We start from the raw sequence: 27,523 nt of genomic DNA, 5'->3' as shown, positions 1-27,523 counted from the left end.
GCTTCTTTTAGGTCCTTGCCATTTTTATCCTTTTTTGTGCCCATCTTTGCATGAAATGTTCCCCTGGTATCTCTAATTTTCTTTAAGAGATCTCTGATTTCTCCCATCTTATTGGTTTCCTTTATTTCTTTGCATTGTTCACTTAAGAAGGCTTTCTTATCTCTCCTTGCTATTCTCTGGAACTCTGCATTCAGATGGGTATATCTTCTTTTCTCCTTTGCCTCTCTTCTTTTCTCAGCTATTTTTAAGTCCTCCTCAGACAACCACTTTGCCCTCTTGCTTTTCTTTTTCTTGGGGATGGTTTTGGTGATCACCTCCTGCTCAATGTTATGAACCTGCATCCATAGTTCTTCCGGCATTCTAACAGATCTAAACCCTTGAATCTATTTGTCATGATGAATAGGTTCAAGGGATTTGATTTAGGTCATACCTGAATGGTCTAGTGGTTTTCCCTACTTTCTTCATATTAAGCCTCAATTTTGCAATATGGAGCTCATGATCTGAGTCACAGTCAGGTTCAGGTGTTGTTTTTACTCACTGTATAGAGCTCCATTTTTGGCTGCAAAGAATATAATTAATCTGATTTTGGTACTGACCATCTGGTGATGTCCATGTGGTGATGTCTGACAAAATGTGGTCCACTGGAGAAGGGCATGGCAAACCATTTCTGTATTATTGCCTTGAGAATCCCATGAACAGTATGAAAAGGCAAAAAGATATTTTACAGGAAAATGAGCCCCCTAGGTCGGTAGGTGTCTGATATGCTACTGGGGAAGAGTGGAGCGGTAGCTCCAGAAATAATGAAGAGGCTGAGCCAAAACAAAAATAATGCTCAATTGTGGATGTTTCTGGTGGTGAAAGTCAAGGCTGTTGCTGAAAAGAACAATATTGCATAGGAAGCTGGAATCAATCAAGGTAAACTGATGTGGTCAGGCAGAAGATGGCAAGAGTGAACATTGATATCTTAGGATGTGAACTAAAATGGACAGGAATGGGCATATTTAATTCAGACAACCATCACATCTAGTACTTTGGGCAAGAATCCCTTAGAAAAAATGGAGTAGCTGTCATAGTCAAGAAAAGAGTTCAAAATGCAGTACTTGGGTTAAATCTCAAAAAGGACAGTATGATCTTGGTTCATTTGCAAGGCAAATCATTCAGTATCGCAATAATCCAAGTCTATGCCCTAACCACTAATGCTAAAAAAGCTGAATTGAATGGTTCTATGAAGACCTACAAGACCTTCTAGAACTAACACCAAAAAAAAAATGTCTTTTCATCATAGAGGATTGGAATGCAAATGTAGGAAGTCAAGAGATCCCTAGAGTAACAGGCAAGTTTGGCCTTGGAGTACAAAATGAAGCAGGGCAAAAGCTAACAGAGTTTTGACAAGAGAAGGCATTGGTCATAGCAAACATCCTCTTCTGACAACACAAGAGACAACTCTACACATGGACATCATGAGATGGTCAATAATGAAATCAGATTGATTATATGTTATATTATAGTACTAGTGTTGAATTTCCTAGTGGGATTAATACATGTGATCCTTGTAAAGTAGATACCCTTTCTCTTGGGAGATATATTCTGAAGAATTCAGGTATTAAGAAAAGCAACAAAGTATTTGCTGGTTCTGGAATTCTAGATTTTGTTGAGTAAGTTTGCAGTCACCCTACTCATTTTCATCCTGACTTTATTATATTTTATTGTATCACCTTTTGGGCTTACCTGGTGACTCAGATGGTAATGCGTCTGCCTGCAATGCTGGAGACCCAGGTTCAATCTCTGGGTCAGGAAGAGCCCCTGGAGAAGGAAATGGCAACCCACTCCAGTACTCTTGCCTGGGAATTCCCATGGACAGAGGAGCCTGGTAGGCTACAGTCCATGGGGTTGCAAAGAGTCAGACACGACTGAGCGATTACTTTACTTTACTTTATTGTATCACCTTCTGGTTTTCAAAGGTATTAATAGTTTTAGTCAATTTCTGGCAGTCAACTTTCTATATCTTTGTCATTTTAATTATCTTTCTCTAGATACTTTCTAACTTTATGGCCTTGTCTTCCTTGAGGTGTAGTGACTGGAACCACAAAATATTTCTAATCCTGATGTACAGTATAATGGGATAATGCTTTCTATTTCTGATATTCTTCCTTGTGGCCCTTTGCATTAGTTTTTGGTACAAAAGCTTTTTTGGACAATGTTTTATAGGGAATAACCTAAAATGACAATAGATCCCTTGTCTAGCAGTTCATTGGAGGAGGAAATGGCAGCCCACTGCAGTGTTCTTGCCTGGAGAATCTCATGGACAGAGGAGCCTGGTGGGCTACAGTCCATGGTGTCACAAGACTCAGATATGACTTAGCGACTAAACCACCACCACCACCACCTAGCAGTTCATCTTAGGATTCCACCATTTGATATCATTGGCTTGGCCCTTTTCTCCATATAAGAGCTTACTATCAACTGGAAATTGATCAATTTTTATGTATTAGTATTTCTGCATGCCATCACTCTCTAAATAGGAAACTTGACTGGCTCCAGTGTTGACTCTGGGGACAGCAACCATCGGGTTCTGCTCTTCAGAAACTTACTAAATTCTTTCTTTTCTATTATTTGCTCTCTGCTAAAATATGCTTACCTATAGGCCAAATAAAACATTGCTTTTATGTATATCTATGCCTCACATCTTAGGTACATACCTATTCATATGCTCAAGTATATTTATGGTACAAGAGGAATAACAAAAGAGAACAGACTGGAACATAATAAAAAGAAGATAGGCTTTGGAACAAGACCAATGTCCCCCTGAATTCTAGGTCTGACTGGGTTGAACCAAGGAATCTCTATAGGCATCTATGGCCTTCCAGGCTGGTTGTAAAGAGAATGCATTATGCTTAAAGTAGGTCTTCAGTCAATATTAGGCCTTCTTTTATTTTTTCCTTCTGAAAAAGTATGAACATATTAATAACTAAACTTATTAAGCCCTTATTACATACCTGATCTATGCATGAAAAGGGGTTTGTGCATATTAATAACACAGAAGTAAGGTGACTGGCTAAGAGGAATTCTGGAACCAGCCTTCCTGGGTTCAGTTCCTGACTTTACCAGTAATTAGCTTCAGGACTCCCAACAAGTTCCTTATCCATCTTTACAGTGGTAAGTAATAACAGTATTTTCTTTGGAAGGGCTAAGTGAGATAATATTTGTTATTACTTAACAAGCTGTTAGCTTTTATTATGAACAGTATTATTATCTCACTCAATCCTCATAGTATCTCAGTGAGTTAAGCAAAATTACTTTTCTCATATATTATTTCTGGTAAAATGATAAGTGAGGCAAAATAATTTTTTCAACAACACTCAGTAAAAACCAGAAATAGGACCTTATTCTTCATCTACAATATGAACTACTCGAATTTCTCCTTATTTCTCTCCAAGCCAATTTCTTGTGAGGATTTTTTAAATAGTCTGATATAGGAACTTGTCAAAAGGCTTTTTGAAAGTGTAAATATAAATGTTTTCTTTAAATACCCTCAGTCATACTTATTTATCCCCTCAAACAACTCCAGTGAAACCAACAAATATCATTTCTTGTACAGAAATCTTGTTGATTTCTCCAAGCTATGTTATTTTCTCTTGGTTATTCAGCTATATCCTACCCTTTAACCAATAACCTCAGAAAGGTTGCAAGGCTGAGACTTTTGAAAAGGAGACTGTAAGGTTGGCTACATCATTTGCTCTCTTTGAAAGGGAATTTGGACTAGATAATCTCTACGGTTCTTTCAGCTCTAAAATTCTGTGATCCTTCGTGTAGCATCCCCATAATTATGGATATAGTAACACAGACCCTCTCATTTATTTGCTATAGGAGCCTTGCTGATGCACTATTCCACTAATTTGATATCATATTTACTTGTATATGTGTTTTCCCCTTGGTTATTTAGGGCACAAGATATAAGGTGGAGATAAAAGATATGTAAGAAAAGTGTACTAAAAAAAGACAAGTTAAAGTTAAGTGGCAAGGGGGAGAATGACCTGAAGTCATTCACTTTAGGTTAGGCTTCCTTTTTTTGTCATTATTTTGGTATTCTGTGACCTTCTTCTAGTGACCAGTTCATCCCTTCATTTTGTATCCAAATAATACTGGAATAAACACTCCGAAAGGGCAGAGCTGATATCCAAATGTCACATGATATTTGGGTGTTTCTTTAAGTATTACATTTACTTTGTTGCTTCCTTTCAATGGGAAAACTATCACTGGTTCATGAGCCTCGGCTAGCCCTGTGAAATCATGGAAACGGGTCAAATTTTGTTTATCTGATAAACATATTCCAAGAAAAAAAAAAAGCACTGAAAGTATTAATTGCCTGTTGTTTATTCTGATTGTTGCATATAACGGGGATACAGAAATCCAAAATTTAGAGATTATCCTAAAAAAAATCTTGGTTAATGAGTCAAGACAACAAAAAACTATGATATATCTGAAAGCTGTGCTATAGTAGAGACACACAAGAGGTGTTCTGGGGATACAGAGGATGAACACCAAGCCATTTGTTTTCTTGGAGGAAAGAAGTGATGATCGGTGGTGTCTTGAAAACTGCATAAGAATTGGTTGGATTTTGAGATCAACATTCTGGAGAGGGACCACCATGTTCAAAACCAGAAAGGACACTATTTGGGGAGCTATTTTCATACAGGAATTGAGAGTGCTCCTGGTCCTGTGCGTAAAGGTGAGTGTGGACAGATTGAGAAGGTTAGGTTATGAGGGATCTCACACATTATACTCAACAACTGTCCAGGAGTTCATGAAGCATCATTGGATGGGGTTTAAGCAGTTCAGTGGTATGATATTATTTCTTAACAGTTTACATTTTCAATCCGAACTTCTTAGAAAGAGTTCCAAATGACCATATCCAGCCAATCAACTTTCAGGGCTTAATACAGCATCTAGAATAAGGTAGATGCTCGGCTGCTGCTGCGGTAGATGCTCTACAAATGCTTAATTTATGAGGTGGTAAATAAATTAAAGAACCAATCAATGAAGGAATTAAACTCATTAGAATTTGTTTCTGGATTACATACCAAATTATTTAGATGGGCAATAATGACATTTACTTTAAACAAGAAAGGGGGTGGTTGGAGTATATATACTATTCAGTTCAGTTCAGTTCAGTCGCTCAGTCCTGTCTGACTCTTTGCAACCCCATGAGCTGCAGCACGCCAGGCCTCCCTGTCCATCACCAACTCTTGGAGTTCACCCAGACTCACGTCCATCGAGTCGGTGATGCCATCCAGCCATCTCATCCTCTGTAGTCCCCTTCTCCTCCTGCCCCCAATCCCTCCCAGCATCAGAGTCTTTTCCGATGAGTCAACTCTTCACATGAGGTGGCCAAAGTATTGGAGTTTCAGCTTTAACATCAGGCCTTCCAAAGAACACCCAGGATAGGGTTGTCCAAATGTGGACAATTATGAATGCTGGGAATCTGGTATCAGGGGATCATCTTGCTATTTTCTTGACTTTTGGGGGATGTTTGATATTCTTACACAATAAAAAGGTTTTAAAAACTTCTGAGTTAAAGAGATGATGTCTAGACTTCAAATATTAATGTTTTGAAACATAAGTAACTTAGTTAAAAAGAACTAAATTTTAAAAGAATGATACATACATGTGTAACTTTAAGAAACTAAAAAGAAAAGAAAAACCTTGAACATTATAAAAATTTTCAGAGTCAATGCAATTCTTGACTCTAGGTTTGTAAATTTTCAACCTGGCTAGAAATCTTCTTGACTCAAACCTCTTAATAGTTTATACTGTATAACTAAAACTAATCTGTTAGAAGGTAGTTATTACATTTTTTAAAAATATGGAAATCATATACTCATTTGAAAACATGTTTCCAAAAAATGCTTTCACATTAATCTATATCGCACTCAATTGATTATTTCACACCACTTTCTGTTATTTTGTAGTTAATAACAGTGGAATTTAATCATGCTAGTATTAATATTTATCAAATATGAACATTTTATACTAAAAGCAATTAGGTTAAAACACAAAAACAGTCTATAAGTAGTTTGTTTCTGTTTCAGGAACATGAATTCTTTGTAGTTAAAATTTGATTGGTATGTACAGCCATTGATTCATATCTCTTGTAGTCCATTCAATAAATTGTTACTGCTGCTAAATAAAGTCAGGTTTTAATAAATGATCATTATCTGGAGATTGGCCAAACTACCACCGAAACCTTTGCTTTTCAGGTGTAGCTATCAAAGCAAGTCTCAGTGACTTCAGGTTAACTCTCATCTCTATTATCAGCCTCTAGTGAACAAGGCATCTCCCTGCACTGGACTACAGTACACAGTGAAGGTCAAAGAGCAAACCACCGTTTAAATGATGGTTCTTCAGCTGATGTACAGAATGCTGCGATGAGGATGCTACGGCAGGAGGAACGGCACATCAAGACCATGGAGAGACTCTAAAGGTGAACTTTGGATCCTTAGATCGACTCAAACAATTCTGCCTGGGAGAAAGAAAGATGGCTTCACAGAAGTAGTACAGGTTGCTGGAACTTGTGACAGTTTTTATTCCCTTTTCTTTTTCATACTGAAAACCAAATGTATATTAAAATATTCTTAACAATAAAAAGGAAAAAGAAGAGGCCACAGGAGAAACTGGTTGATTGAAAGGGGAAATGACCTTTGTAATTATTATCCTAATTAAAAAAAAACCAAAAAAAACGTGATGTAAACAGACATTAGGAAAAAATATCTTACTGTTTTGCCATGGAAATTTGCCATTGTGTGTTCATAACGGATTTCTTTTTCAAACATTTGTTAGGCATGATGAGATCTGGCCTGAAATGAAGTGAATTTCCATCCTAAATATTTTAAGGAGGTGAAGTTAAGCAGTATTGACCAGAGAGTGGTTTGAGTCAATGTAAATCCTCTTCAGCCACTATTAGATTGGAAACTTTACAAACTAGCGTCTGAAAGATGCATAAATTACTCCAAAAATAATTTTTTAAAAAATCAGTAATTCCTCTCAGAAAATCTAATGTCTTGAGGCCACATTTACCTCAAGTTTGGCAAAAACTTTAAATACGAAAAATTTAGTAACACAAAATTGTATATGTATACTTCATACACAAACAATGTTTACCGCTTGGCACTTCATTTCTTTACTTATGGAGAAGAAAGGAAAGAAGACTTTTTTTACACCAGTTATGTAAATTGTTTCTCTAGTCTTTTGTAAAACACCTGGGGGGATAAACAGTAGTAGGGGTGTGGAACATTTTAATGTGTGAGTTTCAATTATAAGAAATAAATAATAAACTCATCTTCATACTCTTAGAGCTCTTAGGACATATTCAAATTAATTACATATCTTAATTCCCTTACTTGGTTTACCATTAAAGTTTCAGCGATGAAAGAGAAGGGAAATTTTATAGAGACACCAAAAAAAAACTGAAAAGCTGGGGACTGGGGAAATGTAGAACTCTTACACACACACTTACCAAAAACTCCAAAACACTGAATGACAAAACAATCTAAAGTATAACATGTGCAAACCAGAGAGGTGAGGATGGCAAGACAAAAAGGCAACATATTTCCTCCTCATATGATACCACTTACTCAGTATTCTTAAGAAAGATGTTCCTTAATGATATTCAGTTACACCACTTCTGATAACTGTTGAGAGGAAATAACACATATGTTCTTACCAGGAGATCCCAATTAGAGGCTATATTAGTCTTTCTATAAATCGCTGTCGGTTGGTTAAGTTTGGATAAGCACTAAAAATTCCACTATAACCACTTAATGTGCCCCTTTGTGTGTGTTCATATGTAAGCAGGAAAACTCTGAATGCAATAGGATTTGTAGCTATCATCTCAAAATCAAAGTCTAAGGTTTTCTTCTTTTCTTAAATTTTGAACACACACACCAAATCTGAAAGATCTACTTGGTACTGATATTATTTTAAATTTCGTAATTGTATCACAGAACTCATTCTTTGGGCTAGTTAGCTAATCACCATTTCAACAAATAGGTATGATTATACCCATTGAAGAAATTAAGCAACAGAGGCATAAGTCAAGGCGATCTTTGCCAAATATATACATAGTATATATATATATATATGAAGAAAAATAAGGATAATTTACAAACAAGGTGGTATAATAAGACGTGACTTTACAAATTCAGAAACTGGGAATACCATTTTTGATTACAAAGTCAGTTTACATCTAAATTGGCTTCATTCTCAGTTTTTAGTTGGATCTCACTTTTATGTCTTATTCTTATACTTGAGTCTCAAGGCAGTCTTATGGGCACTCTGGTGGTCAGATCTTACTCTTTTAAACAGCCATTCTTCTTTATCAACAGTGTCTACTTTGGTGTCCTTGATTCTGATTATCTAGGAGTCCCTCACTCACTTGTCAGGCAAACCTGTCCCTTTCCATGAATAAAATAATTTTTCTTCTTGAGAGTTCTCAAAGTTTATGAATTCAGGTACATATGAAGGCAAGTGACCGCATTAACTTTTGTTCTCAAATTCCATCTTAAAATCACGTTGATAACATCATGCTTTGTTTAATACACTACCACTAGTAACTTCTCAAGTCTTGCATCCGTTCTCCTGCATCTTCCTTCTCTTCTTTCACGTTTGCCTGTTCAGTCCAGCCCACTCTCAATCCATCAGACACCATCATATAATAGAACATGCCTACAGACTTCTTTAAGTTTCCTGCCATCTGGAACAGCTTTTTCTACTTCATCCACTGTGTTGCTCCAAATCTTAGGGGAATATGTTCTAAAATTGCTTTTCTCCTTTAATCTTTGTAGTTGTACTGTTAACTCATGAGATACATATATATATATATATAGACACATGTTTTTTTCAATTAAGATACGTATTTCTCCTTTTCATGCAAACTAAGACTTATATTTAAAACAATCTAAGCTACTAGAATAATTTAATTTGGAGGAAAAGAATTTAGTGGTAAAATACTAATAACATTTAAATAAGTAAGGGATTATATAGTTATTGACAACCAGCTAATCTTTGTTACAGATGAAAAGGAATTGTGTTCTAATTTAAGTAAAAGTGTTTCTCAGTGAGATATGAGAGACAATGCAAAGTGTTAAAATAATGAATTAGCTTACTAAAGTTGGTTATCTCTGTTCTTCCTGTAGCAGCCATAGTATACATGCTTATATGGTTCAAATCTGATATGTATTCAACGTTCGTGATGGAAAAAGAGCATGTATGTTGAGAGGGATAAAGTCAGACTGACATGGACAGAAACTCTACTGGGGAGCAATCCAAAAGCAGGAGTGTGGTGTGTAAAACTACACTCCTTTGACAATTGTTATTTTGTTGTTAGGGAAGATGTGGATTAAAAAAGAAGGTGGTTTTTGAAGAGGAGTGTTTTCAACTTTTCCATTTCTATACTTTATAGGAAAATTTTTTGCTATTAAAAAAAGCATAATATCACACACACAAAAGATTTAATAAATAATCTTAAAAGTTGTAATTGTGTTTTTGAGCTACATATTAATTCACCATACTAGTGAAGGCGAACTAAATTTCATGAATGTGGTTGAATCTTTTTATTTATAAATTATCCAATCTTGTTTCAGAAAGAACTTGAATGGCAGCGTTTATTTCATTAGAATAGTCTTCTAGAGACTATATCATATAAAAACAGCAGTTGTTGGCTTTCCAAACTTTTACTGTTTTTGTTAGCCTGCTTACATAAAAAAAAAAAAAGGTCATGAAAATCTTTTTAAATTGGCATTTTATTTCTGAAGTTCATGAAAAAGTTAAAATAAACAAATAGAAAGGGATATAGATGGAATTTGAACTTATAGAAGTGCAAAAAAGTTAGCTGAGAATGCCGCTGCCCTGGGAACTAAAATACAGGACTTCAAAGTAAGATTTTCTTCCTATTTGATATGTGCAGACTTTTTTGTGTACACATGCACAACAAATGACATAATAAACTCTATAGTTAACTGATGATGTCAGATTCCAGAAATGTTTTATGTTTAAAGAAATATTAAAATGTTATAAAGGAGTATTTGTTACATTTTAATAACTTAGTAAGATTCAATTTAACATCTATTGTTAAAAACAAATAGTTTTATTTGGCTGAAAAGTTTTCATTTTTAGCAATTTAACCTACATTTTCTCATAACAGATTGATAGTTATAAATTAGTTCAAAGGCAGGCTAAAACTATTCTTTAAATTAGGTCTTCGAAAAAAAACTATAAACATTGTCAAAGGTTAGTCAAAATGATAGGAACATCATATTCAGAAAATTTACAAGGAAGATTTTCCTTAAAATTGTTTTAGGAGCTAAGTACTAGTAGCATACTTAAGAAAAGCTTATAAATGAAAAGCATACATGAGATAGTCATACTAGCTCTCCATGTTTACATAATACTAACGATATATATAGAAAACTTTACCCAGAGTAATTTTATATTCCATGTCATAATTTGGTTTATTTTCCTTAGCAAGGATAAAACATCTATTAGTAAGAATCAGGGTAATACATGCATTTTAAAACTTCAAAATTCTAACTGTAATTTTTAGTTTCTAAAAATCTGTTTATTTGAAGATCATAATGCAAAAAAAACCACCCCACAGTTACTGAAGAAAGATACTTCTAAAAAGTTAAGATAAAATAGGGAGCATTTGTCATAGAAATAAACAGAATTTCAAAAAGGCATATTAAATGTCCATCTTTTCAAACCTAACCAGCTAGAAGCAAGCTACTTTACCTATAATACATAAAATGGATTAATGTCTTTAAAAATGCAAATATTTTCAGGACTTGAAGGATAGCCATTTCAAGAAATAACAGTGACTCTGATAACTCGGCTGCCATAGCACAAGTCATGGTAACTTCTCTTTTTAAAAACATTTGGTTAAGATTGTTATAAAAGGCAATTTTTTACATCCCATTATTCCAAAGAGGTTTAGGTGTTTTTTCCCCCTCTCACATGTATGGTGATTTCTGGCTGTTTCAGTACAAGGCATCACACCGGTGCAGTCTTGCAATGCAGCCCACGGCAGTTGCAGCAAGTATTTCCCATTAGGAATGTAAGGAGCTTGGAGGGTACAAGGGTTGAGGAAGCAATCTAGAAAAGCACAATGCAGCTTGTGGGTCATTTCCCCACAAATAACCTTTTTAGACCGGGTCCATAAAATGCAGTTTATTATCTAAATTTTTTTAGGGAGCCTCTTTTGTTAAATGTTAACAAAAGAACCACTATGCTAATTCCCTTTAAAATGCAATCCTTAAAAACAAAAATCAACTCTCAAGTCTTTTTGAAAAGTGCTTAAATCATCTGGAGATAAATATCACTTGGTGTCCTTGTTGCCTAACAAATGGCTTTTTCCATTGTTTCCATTAATTTCACCCATATTCGTTTTTTAAAAAACAAGGCCCTTATCCTCATCAGCAAAGGACAGACGTATGATTTAGCATATAAACCCGGTAATTACACACTAATTTACGAAAGATTAATTTTCTTTCTTTTCATCAGTTTTCAAGAAGTCTTCCCCTTGAAACTGTAAACAGGAATGGTTTACACCTCAAATTAGAAGCCATTAATTAGCGTGACGAAGTCAACTGCAAGATACACAGATAATTTAAATTATTTAATCACCAATCACCTCGACTAAAGTGTTCTATACTCTTTCATTATCCTTCGGTTAGATTATTGATTTGTCACCACATTACCTCCAGATAAGTTAAGAGATAAATATTAGCGTTCTTGCCTTTCTCTCAGGTTTACATTACTCCTTCTTGTAAACACTTAAAAAAGCTTTAAGGTTCTTCAATCCCAAATCCCTAATTAGCCATTACTAGCCTTTTTGTAAGAGGAAAAAGAGTCTCTGAAGTACAGATCAGGAGTTCGCTGTGCCCAGATAACAATAAAAAAAAAATTTTTTTTTAATGTACGCTTAAGGCAATGGCAGTAATAAAAGATATGCAGAGGTGGCTACAGCAAATAACGGGCTCGCAAACTCAAGCGCTTCTAACAAAAAGCGCCTGAAACCTCTATGGCAATATACAGCACTCCAATAAATTACACAACACTTTGCATAGGCTGCAGAAATAACGCAGGACAAGACTTACACAGATGCCCATCCGCAGCATTTATACACATGCACATGGCAAAGAGACAGAAACCAAACACTATCATTCAACTCGGGCAGGGTAGCGCGATCCCGAGTTTGCCCAGCGTGAGAGTGCTCTCTGCGTGTAGTGTCTGTGCGCGCGCGTGAGAGCGAGACTCGTCCTCGGGGCATTTCCCCTCTTTGGGCAGTTTTGCTTCATTTGTTTCCTATTTCTGCTACAGAGAAACTAACTTCCATCTCAGCCCCAGCCAGCGGCCGCTGAATAGAGCCTGTGCTGCGGCTCCGTGTGCGTCAGATTCCTCCGCGGAGCCGTGCCCGGCCCCCCTCGCTCGCTCGCTCGCTCGCTCGCTCGCTCCCTCCCTCCCTCCCTCCCGCGATCGGCCTCCACAGAGAAAGCGCCTTCCAGCCAACCGGCGGCTCCGGCTCCGACATCTTCGACTGGAAATAAATAAATAAATCGCACCTTCGGCCCGGGGAGCCGCGGGCTGGGGGTCTCGCCGCGCCGGGTTGCGGGGGGCGCCGGGGCCGCGGGCGGGCGGGGGCGGGGGGTCGGAGGCACTCCCTTTTTTTTGCCTCTGTGCCGGTGGGTGGTGGGGGCGCGGGCCGCGGGCCGGCCGATCCCGGGGCCGCGAAGGGCTGCGGACTCCTTTCTGCGGCGGAGGGATCCGCGGCGGAGGAGGCGGGCGGGAGGGCGGCTGGAGCCGCTTGCCTGAGAGTTGTTGTTTCCTCCTCCTCCGCCTCCGCCTCCGCCGCCGTCGCTTGAATGGTGGAGCCGAGGTTCGGGCTCGTGAACACACACTGACAGCTATAGGGCAGGCGGCGGCCCCGTCCCCGCTTCCCCTCGGCGGCGGGGCGTCCCGCCGGCGGCCCCGAAGTGACCCATAAACATGTCTCGTGAGAGGAAAGGCCTCTCGGAGCTGCGATCGGGTAAGTCGGGGGGCTAGCCGGGGCCGCCGGCGGCGGGGGGCGATCCCGCCCGCGGCCCCCCGCCCCCCGCCGCCGCCGCCCGGCCGCTCAGCCTGTGTGTGTCTCCCCCCCGTGTCCCTCTCTCTCCCGCGCAGAGCTCTACTTCCTCATCGCCCGGTTCCTGGAAGATGGACCCTGTCAGCAGGCGGCTCAGGTAGACGGCGGCGCGCGGCGCGGGCCGGGCCGGCGCTCGGCGCCCGCGGCGTGGGGGAGGGCGGCGGCGGCGGCGGGAGCGGCGGGGCCGCGGCCCGGGGCGCGGGGGGCTCATCTCTCCCCGCTTTGTTGTTGCAGGTGCTGATCCGTGAGGTGGCCGAGAAGGAGGTAAGGGCGGCGGCGGCGTGGCGCCGCGCGACCGCCCTTGGGCCGCCGCCGCCGCCGGGGCGCCCGGGGCGCGCGGGGCTCGGGGGTGGGGGGGTCCCCGGCGGGGGCGCGGGGAGGGCGGGGGAGGGGCGCGGGCGGGCCGGGGCGCGGGGGGCCGGGCTCACGGGGCGTCCTCTCCCCCCCTGCACCCCACAGCTGCTGCCCCGGCGCACCGACTGGACCGGCAAGGAGCATCCCAGGACCTACCAGAATCTGGTGAGACATTCACGTCGCGGAGCAAAGAAACTTTTCCCCGAGTCGAATAAAAATTGAATTTCCCGCAATTTTTTTTTTTTTTAACCGAGACAAAAACTTGGCCCCAGAACCCGAAAGCTCCCGAGGCCCCCGGGGAGGGTTGGGGAGGGACGGCGCGGGGGGCTTGCAGGGGGCTAGTGGTGCGGGGGGGGACCCGCACCCCGGGGCCGCAGGGGCTGCCGGCGATTTATTTGCGATATTTTGTTAACGTGCTAGAAATAAAGATACGTCATGAGTGTTGTGCAGTGCAAGGCCGGAGGAGGAGGGGCCGGCGCGCGCGTCCGTGCGGCCGCGGGGGCGCGCGCGAGGCGGCGGCGGCGGGAGCGGGAGCGGCGCGAGGGAGGCGGGCGCGCTCGCTCTGCACGCGCGCTCGGCACGGCTTTCTCCTGCCGCACACAATAGCTGGTGACTAACTGCTCCGAAGTGGCATTAGCATTTCACAAGCGGGCTATTCAGCCGCGGCGGAACCGCTGCAAGACGTGTGTGCCTCTTTTTTTCTTTTAATTTTCTCTTTTTTGGGGGAGGGGGATCTCTCTTTACCTTCAGACTTAGGGTTTTTTTTTGATCGGAAGGGTTAGGATGTGCGATGATCGTGGGCCATCGGCACCTCTTGCATCTATCTGCCCAAGGTTTTTTTTTTTTTTTCCACGGAAGTGGAAAGCCTGTAAACCCTAAAGCCAGGCGTTGAACCATGCTTTTTTTCTCCTTTTGCTAATTCTCGCGTTAGGCCCCTCGTTCAATTAAAAGCTAGTGTTGGAGGCCACTGAAGAGTTCCGATTTTTTTTTTTTTTTTAAATTTTATCCGTATACTTACTGTGGAGTGGAGATGGGCAAGTAAAACTTTTCCAGTTTCTAGCGACACGTCTTTTGTATTTAAGGTTAAGAAATAGCTCTGTCTTAATTTTGTAGGTTTTCGAAGTGAGTGTTTTAGTCATTTCTAAAAAAATTGAAAATGGACCTATCACTTTTAAGTATTGTGAAGGGCGTGGTAGGATATTTTTATTGGCGAGTTTTGTATTCCGTGCTAATTTCTCCTTTTGGACTCAAGGAGGTGGTCTGTCTCTGTGTGTGATGGGCAGTTCATGCAGTCACGGGGGCAGAGCAAAGAGCAAGCCTTTGAAATCTCTGCAGTGCCTTGGTTTTTCTGAGATGTTTGCAGCTGATGTTTTGAGACCGTTACAAGGTTACCTCAAGAGGGCTTCTGAAAGGATTAGGAAGTTGAACTAGCTTTGAATGTCTTCCGCGAGATTGAAGGCATGACAAGATTTTTGATGGCTCTTTCATTTGCGTATAGACGAACATCTAACTTTCATATGTAAATGTGTTAGGATTTAATATAGGTTGTTGGTAAGTGTTCCCAGGTATTGGAATGAACGTACTCAGGTTTAGTTAATTTAATGAAGACTTAATAGCGCATTCATTTCCATACAACAGTTTTCAAGTATGTAGTGATTTCATCTAGTGTTACTCAATACTAGGCTAAAGTGAAAGGAATTTGAAGCAAACTTCAAGGTTCAGTAACAGCAATATTTAATTTTTAGGTTTGTAAATACTTGACAAAACCTTACGTGGGTGTCCATGTTTTACTTATTACTTAAAAGAATTACTAAGATTGTAATACTCCATTTTTAAGAATTGGACAGACAACTCATCTTGGCCTGTTTTAACCAAACTCATCTTTGCATTTCATAAAACCCCACAAACCCCGAGTCACTGAAGGTGGCCGTGTTTTTTTTAATGTGGAGATTATTGGTTAATGTTATGTTTATATTTTCTAAATGAAGCGGCCAATGATATCTGGCCAGATTGTGAGACTGTCTAATCCTTGTAGGAATATCATTTAATTTTCCAATAAAAACAAGGTTACCAATGTTTTTCAACTTTTTTTGAGCGAATTTGTCATCTCTCAAATATTGATGAGTTTATATTCTTCATCTCTTCATCAGATTTGGGATACCATAAATTGTGTTTATCTTATCAAAATTCACCTATTTTGGATGGAATTGGTGTTTCTTGATTAGTGTTGCCAAATGTTTATACCAGAGCAGTCATGTTGGCATGCTCATGAAATAGTTAAGGATTCCCATTAGACTTTAGAGTTCTCTGGCACATTTTTTCCTTTCATTTGCTCAGTCTGTATAATTCGAGGCACCATTTGAGGTGCTTTCCTACCTGTCAAACTGTGTATCTAGGTATGTGGTATTTGGTTTAATTTTGTTTGACTTTTGATTGAGATTTAGTTAGCTCTAAAAACATTTTGGAACCCTAGGTATTTGAGCACGTTTTTGTTTAACAGTAGGATTTTGAAATTATGTGGTGAGCTAGGTGAGCACATGCAATGTCTCTTGTACAGCATTCTCTATTTCTTAATTTATTTTTAAGACTGAAAGTTTTATTTCCTATCAAATTGAATTTATTTAACATTGATTTGAAAATTATTCTGGTGTTTGAAGCCAAAATAACAACTATCGTTTGTGGTTTCAGTAGCATTTGCCTCTACTTGGGAGTTCATTGCTTGTGTTAATTGATAAATTGGGTAATATTTTAAATGTAAGGATTTGTATGTCAAATTGAAATTTCTGGAGAACCTCAAATTACAGCTATTTAGGATGAGGTATAATATTTGTACTTGGGAACTTAAAAGACATAGATCAGCATCTGAAGTCAGGTTACAGATAAAATTCACAGTAGTTGAGTTTTGACTAAGCAGAAAGTGGAGTTTTAAGAGAAGTTTAAAAGTTTCCAGGGTGAAAAAAGAAAATTTAATACTTTTATTTCAAGTGTCATTGATAAAGGTATTGTAAAGGAAGATTGTGATTATTATCCTCTACTCAAGACAAAACATTTTTAATAGTGGATGGAATTTGATAGGAAGTTAAAGCATTTTTATTTTATTTTTAGCCCAGTAGTATATATATTAAATCAGATTTTCTTTTTTTTTTTTTAAAGGATGGGGTTGCTTTTAAATCAAACAGGCATTTTTTAAAACTTTAATTGGAATCCTTATTTTTCGAATAGAGTCATGCAGGAGGCAAACTTTACAGAATAAGAAAACAACTAATTTTTGGGCTAAGAGACATCTTTGTCATTTATTTTTGTTTGGACAGTGAAATTGGTTTATTAAATTTCACTCTCCAGTCACCTTTAAGTAGTGATGACATATTTAAGTTGCATACTTACGAGATCTTAAGGCAGAATTTTTAAGTGCCCTTGGCAGGTTTGGGACTCTGATTACATTTCTTGCTTGCAAGGTATTTCCCAAACTGTTGTTGTTTTGCTAATCTGTTAGATACAATTATTATAATTTTTTTTGTAGTAGTATTTGCTTTTAAAAAATGATTCCACTCTATTAGAAATCTAAATCTTTGTGTTCAAGGGAAAGCATTGCAAATAGATTGTGTATTGTGATGTTAGCCCTGCCAGCAGTTAGCGTGCAGGTTAACCTCTGGCAAGTCAAAAATTTCTCTGGGCCCGTCTTTTCTCATTCTTATAAATGGATTGAAATCTGATTTTTAACTAGAAGTAGCAGTGCATTGTTTTGAAGAGCTCAACTTTTTAAATTTTGAAATTATTTTGTAAAACACAGAAAAGTAGACCTCGACAAATCATTCATATTAGGAAATTGTATAAACACTTTTTGTAGCACCATTCTTAAGTTGTTGTATCATTTTTCCTTGAAAAGATGAAGATTTTTGAGACATGACCACTTTGTAGACTACTTTTTTTTAATAATTGGTATGATTTCACCATGGTTTAAGTACTAGTTTCACAAATCATTGGTGGTAAATTCAGAGATCAATAGAAGTCTTGAATAGGATTTACTTAGGTACTTAGAGTATGCTGATTAATGTGAAAGTGTAGGTATAAAACCTAGGAGACCAGTTTTAAGTTAAAAAAAATAGATAACATGTTAAAAATGATTTTGAATTAGGGATTCATATTATCCATTTTTATATTCATATTATCTGGAATGGGAATTCCTAATTCGGAATCATTTTTAACATGTTATGTAGTACTGTCAAAATTTAACCAGTTTCAATTTTGGAGGGTGGTGGCATATAATGAAGTAAATGTCTTGTAGACTTATTTTTCTGTTTTTAATAGAGTGTTAGTGAAATTGTAAGTTTTGCTTGGTAGTCTTCGTAACATGGTTTTAGTGTCTCAATCATTATAATGAAGAAATAATGTTAGATGTAAAGGGAATAGTACATTTCCTTGAAGGACTGAAGTGTAAATCTTCATCTTTTTTTGTACATGCAGTTATTGATATTTGTGCCATTATTTTAAAGAGTTGGAGGCATTTACAAAAATTTTAAAATAAGTACTTGTTAAATTCTTAGCACTCTTGAATAATTGTAAAGTGGCATGAATATGAAGGAGGAGTTGGGTCATCCCGTTCCCAACTGCATAGTGGTGTTTTATGATTGCTGTGAAGCAGAAAAACACTGTTGGAGTATGTTTCCCAGTCTGTACAAGGGGTTAATAACAGCTCCTACTTTGTAAGATTATTACGTGAGTGATAACTGACTGGTACAAATCAAGTATTATGTAAGGGCCTGGAAAATCCCATGGACAGAGGAGCCTGGTAGGCTTCAGTCCATGGGGTCGCAAAGAGTCGGACATGACTGACTGACTTCACGTTCACGTTTGTGTTCGCTATGATCAGAACTTTAGTAGTAGAAGTTGTCCCAACTATAGCTTTATAATGTACAGAATTTTAAGAAAAAGTGTTATTTCAGAAACAATATGCATAACGTTCTGAATATAGTATTTACCATGTAAGATTGGCTGCTTAAAACTTTAAAAGACACTATTAGCATAGTTACTTTGTAGATTCAAGGATGAAATAATTAAACCTAAGATAAAAAGAAAAAAGTATAGTAAATGTAAAAAATCATTTTTAAAGCATTGTGGATAGATTTCTAGAAACTGTGAACTGTATTTGTGGAACAGTTAACATTAAGAAATGTTTGGGTGGTTGGTATATGCAGAATTGATTAGAGGATATATGAAGCTCTTTCTTTTGGTAATGATCAGATAGCACTTAGAAATATGTGAAGGGAGCTTGGCTATTGCAGATGGTTCCCTCTGTACAGAGATTTTCATAATTGAAAATCATCACAACAGTTTGTATTCTTTTAGAAATTTTCAGGAGGAGTTGTTTTGTAATCTGGCTAAAAGATTCTGTTTTAAGCCAAGTTTTAAAAAGAGTTTGTTGAATTTATTCTTGAGTATTAGGTTAAATAAATCCTGTGAATGTCAATTTTTTAGTCTATAAAGAATTTCTTTGTCAGACCACAAGTTTCTGTTTCTTTTACCTAGAAACTTTTCTCACCTTCTGCATTCTTCTTTCTTAAATTTTGTGGTTATCTATCTTGTCACTACAGAATTAATAGCAAATAAATTTGTACTCTGCACAGTTTATTTTGGATAAGTGATACCAGGTAGGTGAATTTCATTGTGACTAGTAGTTTTCACATACAAATTTTAGAATTCATAGAAAAATATCCATAATACTAAGCAAAGTGGCCATTAGTTAGGAGGGCTAAGCATAAACGTTTAGAATAATTTCCTATTTTTAATGTACTTTTCATTCACTTTAGGAAAGTAAAAAATTAAAAATGAGTGTATTAGAGAAAAAGGATATTTAAGTTGCTTTTGTAATTATATCTAAAAGTGATAAAGGCTGATATATAATAGGAACCAAATTGAAAATTCAGGAAGTTTTAAATGTGTAAAGTTTCTGTTTTGCTTGTGAGAAGCTATGTTGGTGACATGTGAGTGATTTGTGAAAATAAATTATTTTGGAATTAATATGTTATTAAGCATATTGAATATAGAGGACTGTAAGTATTTTCTAACAGGCTATGGAAAATAATCATTTTTTTCATTATGGCATTTGAGAATTCGGGGTATTAAAAAATTGTGTGACATTGAGTGGTGAAATACAAAATTGTGAGAACCTTTGGTCACTACAGAGAATGCAGTCATCAGATGTTAAGATGGTCTACCTTTAGTTACTTGTCTTACACACACATATGTGCACACACAAAAGCAGCATTATTTGAGCTCAGGGATCACAGATAAGGATGGCTGGATGAGAAGTTTTTGGTATTAAGAAAGTTGGGATCGCAACGTGGTTTCTGATGAAGCTTCTGCCTTAGTTAAAACAAATTTAAATAGTAAGAGGAGTAAGATTTGTAGTGTAAGACGTAAGTTGTTCATTGCACCGTGGATGATGGCAGCCTGCTGCAAAGGAAGCACATAAAGAATCCATGTGCTCTGGCCTCCAGATGGCCATGGTCACGGTAGCATGACCCAGTTGGTCTCCATCCGGATAAAGAACAGACATGTAGCCTGTCTTGGCAGAGCTTATAATATAAAACCCCAAAATACTCACCTTTACTTGTGTCACTGGATTCTGGTTTAGTTTTGGGGTGTGGAAGGACTAAGTCCAGGCAACTTGGAGAAACACGCATTTCCTGAAACAGCTTTACACTGCCATTGTATGTGTGATGCTAGTTACTTTGAGTGTAGTGTTTAAAACTGAAACATTACTAAAAATGAAACTGATTTTTCTCTGAAGATTATTTACATGGGTACTTTAAGAATACGTGTTTTAAGTATTCTTAATCTTTAAGTTAGTGGACAGTAACTTTTTTAGCAGAATCATAGATTTTAAATTATGCTTCACTAAGTAACTAATGTTTTAAAGAAGATTTCTTATTTCACAGATTTGTTTTAGCAAGTGACTTGATTTAAAAACAAAACTTCAAAATGTTATTTTAAAAAGTTAAACTTTGTCATTTTGTTGTGTTTTAAATTATTTTTATAGCGCATCCTTTGTGGTTTGTGGAAACCTTAAATCTGGATAGAGTTTTTTTTTAAACAAATACAGTCAGATTGTATAATAATAAAATTTTGAAAATCAGTATTGCATTTGATTTAAATGACAAATATGTATTGATAATACTAACTGAATTATCTAAATGATTTCTTAGGTGATTGATTAAACTGTGAATGTAAGACACAGTCTTTCAAACATGTTTATTCATAGTTATTTAAGAGTAAATAGACCCCCACGATTAATTTTGACTTGTAAGATTATGTATTATTTTTACTATACCCTGAGTACAAGTAAATCATAAGCTTGTGAGAGTCCTTCTGAGACTAGTTACCCAGCTTAGAGCATTTAACTTGAAAAGTGGTTATATAGGTTCTATTAAGTTTGTAATCATAAAGCCTGTTTGGCGATGAGGGAGAAACTCAAGTTTTGAAAAGGAAACTATAACGTAATAGAAATAACACTAAACCTGAAATCAGGAGACCTGGGGTTGAATACTGTTTCTCCCACTTTCTACTGTTTCTCCTATTCATTCTGTGAAATGAGGACAATACTTAACCTTATTTGCTTGTGAAGATAAATAAATGCTGAGAATATAAGTATTCTATATTTTTGTTCTTGGGCTTCCCTGGTGGCTTAGTGGTAAAGAACCTTCCTGCCAGTGCAGGAGATGCAGGTTTGATTCCTCGTGGGGGATATCCCCTGAAGAAGGAAATGGCAATCGATTCCAGTATTCTTGCCTGTGAAATCCCATGGACAGAGGAGCCTGGTGGGCTATAGTCCATGGGGTCACAAAAGATTCCAACACAATTTAGCAGCTAAAAAGAATTTTTTTCTATGTGGAAAAGCTATTAGAGTTTTTATTTATTTATTTTTTATTAGAGTTTTTAAAAGCTCAAAAAATGTAAACTTGTTTTAGAGAGTATAAATATAATTTAATCTGTGCTTTGTAATAATGATGTAACATTTATCAATTAAAAGTTTAGATAGTTTTGAGATTTTTAGGGACTGGGTTTTAGTAATAGGCCTTAGTAAACAATAAAAATTTTTTTAATTTCTGGTTTTGTTTATATGCTAGAATAGGACTAAAAATAAGAACTGTATTATGTTAAGCTGACCTTTTTATAACTTAGAACTATAGTAGAAAGCATAAGAAACTATCCTTTCAAGTCTGAAAAAATTGTGAGGAAAAAATACATGAGAAAATCTGAAAAACTGTTTTAGAACCAATCAGGTGTTCAGTACATTGGAATAAAGTGAAGAGCCTGGTCAGATCATATTGGTGCCAAAGATTAGGTGGATCTTGTTTCCATTAGGACTTCTTAATTACGTCCTGAGGAAGGGCTGACATTTCTAGGTCTCACAGGTATATCAAGTAGTTGGAATGAATATATTGACCTAACCTCATTTTTAAAAGGTCATTAAAAAGATTCAAGTTTTTTTCCTCTGTTTGGGTCTAGAAGGATTTAGTGTTTTAATAGCCCACTCTAGTATCAGGCACTGTGACCAACTCCCGAGTGGTGGCTGTTGCAATCGCAGTCCTAGGGATTAGGACCCCCACTAGATGTTTTCCTCCCACTCAGCAAATTTAAACTGAGGCTCTGGATTTCAGAGTTCTTAATTCAAACTGCTGACCTTTTCTTTACAAACTGAGAAAAGAAATTTTTAATGACAGTATGGCAGGTGGCTTCCAGGTTCTTTACATTTTCTTCCTACCAATAACACCATTTACTATACTTCCCACTGATAACGGCAAAATTTTCTTGGCTGAAAAGGGTGGGCATATATAAAGCAGCATATCAAGCAGAAGCAGATCGGCTTAGCCAGAAATACAGGAAAATAAACACACTCAAAGAGCTCAGTTTCTTCCTTGTACCTTTCTTGCTACAAGTCACAATTTCAGAAGGTTTTGTTGTAATTGATAATCCTAGAAAACGCATGTGCGATCTGAGAAACGAGTGACCCGAGTTTATGATTTGGGCCAAGATGGGCAAGGGAAGAGCAGACTTGCCTTTGTGTCACAAAATTCTGTTCCCCTTCTGTGGCGGATGCCAGGGATCGTTCTTTAGGAATGGGTAAATTCGGGCTGGTGGAGGTCAGTTGTACAGAAGACCTGTTTTTGCAAGGCCCCTGAGCTGGAGTAATTAAATTTTTAAAGAGTTGTTTATGTGTATATATATATGAGATAGTAGACTTCAAAGCCTAAAATACTTGCTGTCTGACCCTTCACAGGAAATGTTTGCTCACCTGTGCTCTAGATAATGCAACATGTTTACAGAAAGGATGCATTTATTTAATGCATGTTTTAACTATTAATTATGGACAATTAACCAAAGATTGTTGATTTTTCTAATTGGGATTGGAGGTGGCGGGATGAAGATAGGAGAAATTTGAAAAAGCTCTGTTTTGCCCCCTGAATTTCAGTGGGTGGCATAAGGGTTTACATCCATAGAGCGGGCTCATACATTTTCATGGGGAAAGAGAAATGTCTGTTGAAGGGAGGAGCATAGATTTTAAAAAGAGAAGCAGTGCTGATAAGTGTTCACTTTAAAAATTTTAAAATAGTGGTCATAAATTTTATGGTAACCTTTTTAATTGTTTAATCTGTTTATACCTTATTTCTAACTTTAAGATTTAAAAATTTTAATCTTAAAAGTATTGAGAAAGGTAGGGTTGGTCACTTTGATTTCCTTAAACCATTTTAGGAGAGAGTATTTAGGGTTGTCATTATATCATTTATCTTGTATCCTTCAAGTTTTAAGTGTTCCCCTTAATCTATAGGAATTTATGCCTTTGTGCAAGTTTGCTTAGAGTGAAAGTCAACTTCTAAAACATTTATTTCCGGCTCACTTTAATGTGTGTGTTGAAAACTATTCAGGATGTCTAGTTTATAGTTTGCACATATATTTGAGGAAATAAGTACTTTGTGGGGTGTAGGTGGTGGGCAGTATGATTGTGGCTCTGGACTCAGACTGCCTTGGTTTGTCTCATCTCCACTGTGCACTAAGTGTGTATGACCTTGGGAGGGTTGTTCTTATCTTTTGTACCATCATTTCTTTATTAATGGGAATAATAATAGAACATACATCTTATGGTTATCAAAATCATTGACTTGGCTTTTTCATGGAAAACAGCAATTACCATAAGGGCCTAGCACTTAGTGTGCAGCCGATATGTGTCCAGTAGCTTCCCAGGTGGCTCAGTGGGTCAAGAGTCTGCCTGCATTGCCGGAGACCCAGGTTTGATCCCTGGGTTGGGAAGATGCTCTGGAGGAGGGCATGGCAGCCCACTCCAGTGTTCTTGCCTGGAGAGTTCCATGGACAGAGGAGCCCGGTGGGTTACAGTCCGTGGGGTCGCAAAGAGTTGGAGATGACTGAGCAACTAAACCTACCTATGTTAGTATTTTTAATATTTGTCACACTTTACCATTTGGTCATACTTTTTATGTGTTGAATATCTTTGGGAGCTTGAAAGCAGTTTTGGTTGTGAAAAGTATGGGCATATTAAAATTGAGAACGTCAAGTTCTGTTTTTCCTGAATAACAGTATTAGAACAATTACCGAGAATCCAGTAATTGGATGTCTAAATCCAGATATAGACATTTTAGATTAGGGATTTTATTACAGTATCATTTCAGCTTAACCTTTTAATTATTTACTAGTAAATGAAAGTTCATTCAGATGAAAAAGCTTAAGAATATTAAAGATACAGGTTAATATTTAAGTTAAAATTAAAGATACAGGGGTTTTAATAATTTGAAAATTAAAAGTCATGTATATGGAGCCATAAATGAGCTATTTTAATTATTTTTACATTTTAAATATTGACCATAATTACATGAATTAATGTTCTTAAAGAATAATGAGAAAAAGACAGTAGCAAAAATAAGTTTTATTCATTTTTAAAAAAATATGTTTTAGGGGTGTGTGTGTATATATGATGCATTTGGGAATGCGAGGAGATGGTCCCTGTTCTCATATAGTTTATGGTGAAGTTAAGAATAGAAACATTAAACCCATGACATTGTTGAAGGTACAGTCGTGAACTGGTACATGAGTTAAGAACAAGTCACCAAGAGTGTTCAATCAAGATGATAATACCTAGACTAAATAAAGTGAAGGAAAACAAAGTTACAAAGGGAAGATCTGAAGCAAATAGAGTTGTCTGGGCAAGGGGAGGTGGAGAAATGCAAAGCACACCACATGGGAAAAGCCTGACAGGAGACAGTGCGGGTAAAGAACCTGAAAGAAAGCCCGTGTGTCTAAACGTGGAAAGGGGGGGCTGGAGAGTGTAGGACTAGGAGTGTGCCAGAGAAGGCAGAGAAACAGTAATGGACTCCACATGTAATTCAGGGCTAGTAGACCACGTGAAGGATTTGGATCTCCAAAGAGCATGACAAGCCTCTGAAGTGCTTTAGGTAGAGGTGACCACCAGATCTGTGTTTTGGAAAGAGCATTCTAATTGCAATATGGAGAATAGATTTGAATGAGGTGAAAAGGGTTCATAGATAGGGTCCCAAAGAGTTGCACACGACTGAAGCAACTGAGCAGGCAGGTGGGTGGAAGGCACAAGTGGATGTGGGAAAGATGGATGATTTGAAATTGGATTGTTATGGAGATAGAGACAGGTATATGGGTTTGAGGCTAGGAAGGAAACATTCGTTTGGATGTGGTGGGATATTTGGGATGAGGCGAGAGAGAGAAATGGGCAGTGTGAAAAAGGTGACTTCTTGATTTTAGATTGGAGAGACGGTGATAATGTTGCCAGTCACCAAGGTAGAGAACTTGAAGGGGGCTGTTGGCATGAGCATCATGAGTGTAGTTTTGGATGTGTTGAGTTGAGGAGGCCTTGGGACTCTAAGGAGAGGACTCTTAAGAAAGTTCAGTGAGCAAGGCTAGGCTGTAGATACAAATTTGGAAAGCTTTGGCATAAAGATTGTCCAGGGAGTATAGAGAAAGGGTATGAGAGTGTCTGGAACTGAGCTGTGGGATATCAGACCTTAAGGAACCTCTCCATTTAATGGCCAGCGAAGTCAGTTTTTTTCCCCTGTGTATTTTCATGTATTTGTTTATCTTAATAGTTAAACACTTAGCTTAAGTACTCTGTTAGGTTCTGGGCAGACAAGTGAACAAGATCTAATCCCGTCTGTTCTTAGGTAGGACATGGACCAAGTAAATTGGCAGTTTTAGTATAACGTAGAGTCTTATGAACCTCTGAAAAGGGCAAGATAGTGGTAGGGACTATATATGTATTTTTGGGGGGAAGAGGATCATAGCTGTCACTAGATTCCTACATCTTAAGAACAATTAGTATGGTGTGGTAAGTACTGCAGAGTTCTGAAGAGTGGGGTAAAGGACTGGGAAGGAGTTTAATAAGTGTGCTGTGGAAACACAGAATGTCCACAAAAGAAGGGGCAGAGGCAGGTCATGGAAGGCAGTGAAGCCCAGACTGACACGGAGGAGGATTCAGGTGTGGAGGTGCATGGGTAAAGATTTCTTTCAGAGGGGTCAGCTTGCATAAGATCTCGAAGCCAGAAAGCATGAGGAGTTGAAGAATTGGAAGTATCTCTTCTAACTTAAAAATGAAATTTGGCTTTGAAAAATTGAAATATATTAAATAATCAAGGAGCGATGTCATTGGTAAAAGTGGATTCATATTTTATTAAAAAGATACAGTTCTTCAGTCAAGATTTTCAAGTTTACTACTTGAAATGTATTTTGTAAAAAGACCCTAAAACAGGATCATCACAAAACTAAAGTTAACAAGCAATTAACTTCCTTGTCAAACTAAGAATTGTAAAAAGAATTTTGATCAATTTTAAAAAGTCACATTAGAATAATTATCATGTACAAGTTTTAAACTAGAAGGGACTCTATAAATATTGTAGACTTTGCTTTCAATTTTTAAGTAAATTATTTTAGGAAGGATTAGAGTATAAATACCACTTAAAATTTTTGTATTTTGGTGTACTTTCTTCTGAATGCTTTTTCTGTTTATATCGTACTAGTGCTTGGAAAAGTATGTTTTGAGTCAAGATAATATTAGGGGAAAAAAGGATTCTGTAACTAGGGTTTGTGTATTTGTGCATTAAATAAAATAAATAGATTTATCAGGATTTTTCAGAGGCTTTAACATCATCGTGCTTTTGTGAATCTCGAAAGCTGAGAGGTAGTATGTATTATTTGATTTAGAACTTCTTTTCTAGAAGTGTTCGTTCTACCAGTAATGATAAACTAGACTCTGTATTCTTTTAAATTGTCTAATCAAAGTGAGACAATATGGCTCCATATTGTCTCTATGACAGTATATTAAGATAAAAAGTAAGATAGGTTCCCCTTAATTGGCTTCAATCTAGAGAATGAATATCAGCTAATTTAAAAAAATAGCATTTACGTTCTTTTGCAGTTAGAGTATAACGGATGCTACAAGATAGATTGAGATCACTTAATCCCTCACTTCCTCAAAATCTATTTTATAAGAATTCATACTAAAATTGCCATTAATAAGTGGACCTTTTAAAAAATGTGGTCTTGTCTTTTTAGGCTCTTTGACATTTTCTCAGACTTTACTTTTCCTGTTTTTTTTTTTTTTAATTGAGGTGAAATTAACATATAGCATTATTTTAGTTTCAGGTGCAAACATAATGATTCAAAATTTGTATATATTGTGAAAGATCAAAAGAAGTCCTGTCACTGTACATACTTAAAGCATTTTTTTTTTTCTTGTCATGAGAAAGTTTAAGATCTGTTAAAGCTTTCAGTTGTACAGTACAGTATTATTAACTATAGTCACCATGCTCTTCATCATACCCTTATGGCTTGTATATTTTATAACTGTAAATCTTAAACCTTTTGACTCTTCCTACTTGGGTGCGAAATGGGTAAAGAGTCAGAGGGTGCAAGCTTCCAGTTACTATTTTTTTTTTAGTCTAAATGAACTTGAGTGGC

General features: G+C 37.5%; 1 protein-coding gene and 2 long non-coding RNA genes across 9 annotated transcripts in view; 2 read left to right on the top strand and 1 right to left on the bottom strand.

Annotated features, from left to right (window-relative positions):
- Positions 1-12,801, bottom strand: part of LOC101903793 (uncharacterized) — a 105,414-nt gene extending 92,613 nt beyond the window's left edge. For both annotated transcript variants that reach the window (XR_808632.4, XR_808635.3), the window contains exon 1: positions 12,615-12,801. This is a non-coding gene — a long non-coding RNA (uncharacterized lncRNA). The remainder of the gene's footprint in view (positions 1-12,614) is intronic.
- On the top strand, positions 1,256-6,662 carry LOC132346202 (uncharacterized). Of its 2 annotated transcripts, none has more exons than XR_009495969.1 (2): positions 1,256-1,468; positions 6,316-6,662. It is a non-coding gene; the product is annotated as an uncharacterized lncRNA (long non-coding RNA). The 2 variants fall into 2 exon arrangements; XR_009495968.1 differs by lacking the exon at positions 1,256-1,468 and adding an exon at positions 2,880-4,729.
- Positions 12,802-12,905: 104 nt separating the features above from the next.
- The window catches only part of PHIP (pleckstrin homology domain interacting protein), a 128,352-nt gene continuing 113,734 nt past the window's right edge, over positions 12,906-27,523 (top strand). For all 5 annotated transcript variants that reach the window (XM_059890069.1, XM_024996925.2, XM_024996924.2 and 2 more), the window contains exons 1-4: positions 12,906-13,078; positions 13,213-13,271; positions 13,409-13,438; positions 13,634-13,693. In XM_059890069.1, coding sequence (XP_059746052.1) covers positions 13,039-13,078; positions 13,213-13,271; positions 13,409-13,438; positions 13,634-13,693 — 189 coding nt within the window. In that variant the 5' untranslated portion in view covers positions 12,906-13,038. The remainder of the gene's footprint in view (positions 13,079-13,212; positions 13,272-13,408; positions 13,439-13,633; positions 13,694-27,523) is intronic.

Source organism: Bos taurus, chromosome 9 (assembly GCF_002263795.3).
Source record: "Bos taurus isolate L1 Dominette 01449 registration number 42190680 breed Hereford chromosome 9, ARS-UCD2.0, whole genome shotgun sequence".
In the NCBI taxonomy this organism is placed as follows: Eukaryota; Metazoa; Chordata; class Mammalia; order Artiodactyla; family Bovidae; genus Bos; species Bos taurus.
Note: the sequence above shows the minus strand (reverse complement) of the source record. Positions and strands in the feature narration are given on the sequence as shown.